This window comes from Cucurbita pepo, unplaced genomic scaffold (assembly GCF_002806865.2).
Source record: "Cucurbita pepo subsp. pepo cultivar mu-cu-16 unplaced genomic scaffold, ASM280686v2 Cp4.1_scaffold000477, whole genome shotgun sequence".
In the NCBI taxonomy this organism is placed as follows: Eukaryota; Viridiplantae; Streptophyta; class Magnoliopsida; order Cucurbitales; family Cucurbitaceae; genus Cucurbita; species Cucurbita pepo.
The window spans coordinates 21,088-25,748 of NW_019646707.1; the positions used below are offsets into that span (position 1 = coordinate 21,088).

At 36.6% G+C, this 4,661-nt stretch overlaps 1 protein-coding gene and 1 long non-coding RNA gene across 2 annotated transcripts; one reads left to right on the top strand and one right to left on the bottom strand.

The window, feature by feature from the left end:
• Positions 1-506: 506 nt before the first annotated feature.
• On the top strand, positions 507-1,363 carry LOC111785388 (serine/threonine-protein phosphatase PP2A-2 catalytic subunit; the record flags this gene model as incomplete). The annotated part of the gene is given in 2 exon segments (XM_023665798.1): positions 507-698; positions 800-1,363. Coding segments are annotated over 2 exon segments (366 nt in total), but the record flags the coding sequence as incomplete, so codon positions are not given.
• A 1,340-nt stretch (positions 1,364-2,703) lies between these two features.
• Positions 2,704-4,495, bottom strand: LOC111785389. The gene is made up of 2 exons (XR_002813667.1): positions 4,253-4,495; positions 2,704-3,500 (listed from the first exon to the last, which is right to left on the bottom strand). It is a non-coding gene; the product is annotated as an uncharacterized LOC111785389 (long non-coding RNA).
• Positions 4,496-4,661: the final 166 nt, after the last annotated feature.

Here is a 4,661-nt window from a genome sequence, read left to right on the forward strand (position 1 = left end):
ATGGACTTGCTCTTTGTATACCCCTCGTGTTCTTCTATTTTTTTTTCAATGAAATTTTTGGTTTTCTCATTGAAAAATTAAAGTGCTTAGTCTAGAATAAAATCCATTTGTTTACTTATTTTTGAAGTATGAAAGAATTAAAGTGCTCTATTTTTGTTTTTAATTTTTTTTTTAAAAGAAACCATCTTACATTTAGTTTTATATCAACAAAATTATGATCATTCTGATAAGATATAAAAATTTAGAGAGCGACAGAAATAATAGGATGCCTGCTTACTAAAGGTATAATCAGTTTGGTTTTGGTCATTAATCAATTCATTTTGTGTTCTAAAACATTTACCAAGATATATATTCTCCTGTCAAGAACTTTCAGGAAACTAATTCCCCACCCCACCCCTCCAAAAGAAAAAAAGAAATATTGCAGTTGAATACAGTAATATTGGGCAAATCATGAGATGCTTCTTTCTTCTTAACCCTTGAATTTTCTTTTTTGAATACATTAATAGGTTCCACATGAAGGACCAATGTGTGATCTCTTATGGTCTGATCCTGATGACCGCTGTGGTTGGGGAATATCTCCGCGTGGTGCTGGATATACTTTTGGGCAGGATATTGCCACTCAATTCAACCACACAAATGGCCTTACGCTGATATCAAGAGCCCACCAGCTTGTAATGGAGGGATACAATTGGTGTCAGGTGCGTTAATCCTGGTGGATTGTTTTGCATAACTATTTTATTTCTCTGCAAAGGATGTTGGTACATTATTTTTGCCGGTTCCTTCTTATTTCTCTTTATAGGACAAGAATGTGGTGACTGTTTTTAGTGCTCCAAATTATTGTTATCGGTGTGGGAATATGGCTGCAATCCTTGAGATTGGGGAGAATATGGATCAAAATTTTCTTCAGTTTGACCCCGCACCTAGGCAAATCGAACCAGATACCACTCGCAAGACTCCCGATTATTTTTTGTAAACGCTCTCTGTCCTTCGGCTGCTTGTAATTCCCCTTCTATCTGCCGTGTTACTGTGAATTTGACTCTAAAAGGATCACTCTTTGTTCAAGTTTTCCCCATTCTTTTGTTTCCGAGTTTGTGCTGATGCTGCTCTGTGAAGGTTTGATTGATCAAGAAAAATGACAGAAGGCATCAGAGGGCCTATAATCTTGTATATTTTTTTAAGAAGGAACACGAGCAAGCGGCAATATGACCTTTCTTGTGCTCTGTAATCTTACATTTTCAAAGTAGAGAGATGATTTTTGGAACGCTTTGTAGTATTATTTATGTTTGAGATATCCCAATGGCTAATGAAACTGCAGGAACTGAACTGGTTATTTATTTATCAAAGTTGTATATGTTTCTTGTCACGGCCTTCTTCCATTTCAAATTTATTGTTGGAATCTTCAATGTTATTATTTGGATTCAAACTTTTGTACTTCTTCTCTGGCGTGTCTCTAGAGAATGTTTTTCGGAATTTCAACGATAATTTACGACACCGAGGAATGTGTCTTTTTGACCCTGCTTGATTCAAGATTCTGCTGCTTGTATGGTATGTATCTTTCGACCAACCCCTCGACGCAATGACATGCTTTGACTCAATTAAACTATATTTGTGTCTAATCATCTGGTTGATGGATCGGTTCATTTATTAGCTTGATGTTTATCTTTGGTAACACTATAAATGTAGTGTTTGTAATAGCTACAAATGATTTAATGGAGACGTGTGATTTTATATATAATTTGACCTTAAATGTATTTATGGTGCATAATAACACAACTCCAAATTTACTAAATATTTTGACAAAAATTCTATTCAAGTCTCAATAGAAGACTTGAGTAGAGTACCACTAAATTTTTTCTATATCCTTTATTTCAAAAAGTTTTTACCAACCTTGATCTCGTATGAGATCCTGGGGTGCGAATTGCCTAGCAAAGCCTAGGAAACAACACTCGCATGTGTGGACTGATGGAAGTATGATGGGTCCATGGCGGTGCGAACTGCCTAGGAAACCATATTCGCCGATCAAGGGAACCACATTCGCACGTGTGGATCAAAAGGGAAGTACTACACATCCAATTTTGTCCGAACTGGAGGCCACCCCTATGTTGTTTTTAATTTTAACGTTTATTTATTCATTCACGACTTCGTTGTGTCATTTAAAAAATGTTTTCAAATACGTAAGTTCATGACAGTGTTTTAAGATGAAGTTTTAAATTTTTATTTTCACATATAAATATAGATGATGACGACGATAGCATCTCTAAGCAAGTAGAAATCTATAGTCATTACAAGTACATAGAGTATAAGTTGAATTGTGGAGAGAAGTTCTTTTTATTGTAAGTATTGAGTTGTGTTACATAAAGGTAAGTGAATATAATTGATAATAAGGAAACCTTCTTCCAAATCATATATGCGTGATACAATCTTGTAATCCATATAAATAAGGCTTAAAAACAAATGAGATAGCTTGAAATCCTATGAGTAGGGCCTTGAACATCTTGATACCAAAAATGACTTCTCCACTCGAAGAACACATTAGATATTTATCTAAAACTAATTTTACCCGACTTAAAATTTAAATATTCCACCGACCTAAAGCGAATCTTAAAGTATGCCTTACAGCATATTAGGATGGTTGAATGTCATCTTCCACAGATAAGGCAACCTGTAAACCTATTTTGTAGGAAACCTCGTGGGCACTCACAATTCACAAAGATAATTAAAATTATACACAATCACAAGACTCAAATGAATAACATTGACTGTTCACAAGAATTTGGAAGAAACATGTAATACACAGCTTTTTTTTTCCTCACTTATTCAAATCGTTCAACACATATACTTGTTCACACATGAAATAAATATTAGCATAAATTACAAAAAGAAAAATAGTCATATATTGGTTCTAGGCATCCTCCATTTGATAATGTGAAAAGGGATTATAATGTCAAACTTTTCAGCAATGGTGCATGGCCGGCCATTAATTATATGGGTGTGGGTGGTAGATGGTCTGGCCTACTTTTGGTTCTAGGCTGTCCAAATTCTTCCCCTTTTGGTATTTTTGACTCATAATTCTTTGGCTTGGGCTAGTAATTCAACAACCTAAAACAGAGGTATGCTTGATTTTATGTTAATACAAACAAAACCATTAGCTCTTTTTTCCAGGAGTGAGACAGAGAAGTGACAAGAAGCAGCCTCAGATTAAAAACAAAAGACGGAGTAAATAGTAAGAAGGATCTTACTGTTTCTGTCAGTTTCACGTGGCAAAGAAGACAGGCTCTGGCAATCACCCATTGTAATCGAAAAGGACCTTCGTGAAGCATGCATGTATGCTCATAAATAGCCCCAAAAGACCTTCTTTCAACCTTGAGGTTAATGCCATGTCTGAGAAGTCATACTTCGCAAGATCCGTCCATAATAACTCTGTCATTCATCGCTTTCGCCTTTCCAGGACCACCCTGATTGAGGAAAGCCTTCAGAAACGGGTAATTTTAGTTCAGAATCTGCAGTTTATTTCACAAATCAACGGTTAAATTCGAGTTCAAATACATACACATTCTTCCGTTAGAAACGATAAAAGATGGAAAGCAAGTTCATGATGTTTTAGGAAATGGGATTTAAATAGACACCATTTGAGGATTGTTGGGAAGGAGTCCCACGTTGGCGGCTAAGTAAGGAAATGATCATGGGAGTCCCACGTTGGTATGAAGACTTTTGGGAGTGGACAATATCATACCAATGTGGAGTGTCGTGATTTCTAACATGGTATCATAGCCATATCCTTAACTTAGTCATGCCAATAGAATTCTCAAATGTTAAACAAAGAAGTTGTGAGCCTCAAAGGTGTAGTCAAAAGTGACTCAAATGTTGGACAAAGGGTGTCATTTTTTCGAGGGCTTCAAAGAAGGAGTCGAGCCTCGATTAAGGGAGAGGCTGTTTGAGGGCTCCATAGGCCTCAAGGGAGGCTCTATGGTGTACTTTGTTCGAGAGGAGGATTGTTGAGAATTGTTGAGAGGGAGTACCACCCTCGTTTATAAGTAAAAAGTAAGGAATACATCTCTATTGGAATGAGGCCTTTTGGAGAATCCCAAAACAAAGTCATGAGAGCTTATACTAAATGTGGACAATATTATACTATTGTGGAGAGTCGTGATTCTTAACCGGGGCATGCATACAAATATGCACAAAACAGACTATATTTGGAGATCAAAAATTGAACTTTCGACAATTGCAAAGAATCCAGATATTTAACTACCTGCAGACGAGGTTTGCAGCTATTTGTAAATAGGCACACTGTCATCCTCTTGGATTACAGTCTTCAGTAATCTTTTTGGATACTGTCCCAAGTTCTCTCTAAGATCATTCTCAACGTCAGCCAGCGGATTCATAACTAATCCTCCCTTAGTGTGTGTCCGGAATCTTTGGCTGTTCTGCTTAATTGATTCTTGAACGAAGCCTCTATCAAATGTATGATGCAGATCATTAGGCGATGTGGCATGTGCCANCATACTATTATGGAGAGTCGTGATTCCTAACCGGGTATGCATACAAATATGCACAAAGCAGACTATATTTGGAGCTCAAAAATTGAACTTTTGACAATTGCAAAGAATCCAGATATTCAACTACCTGCAGACGAGGTTTGCAGCTATTTGTAAATAGGC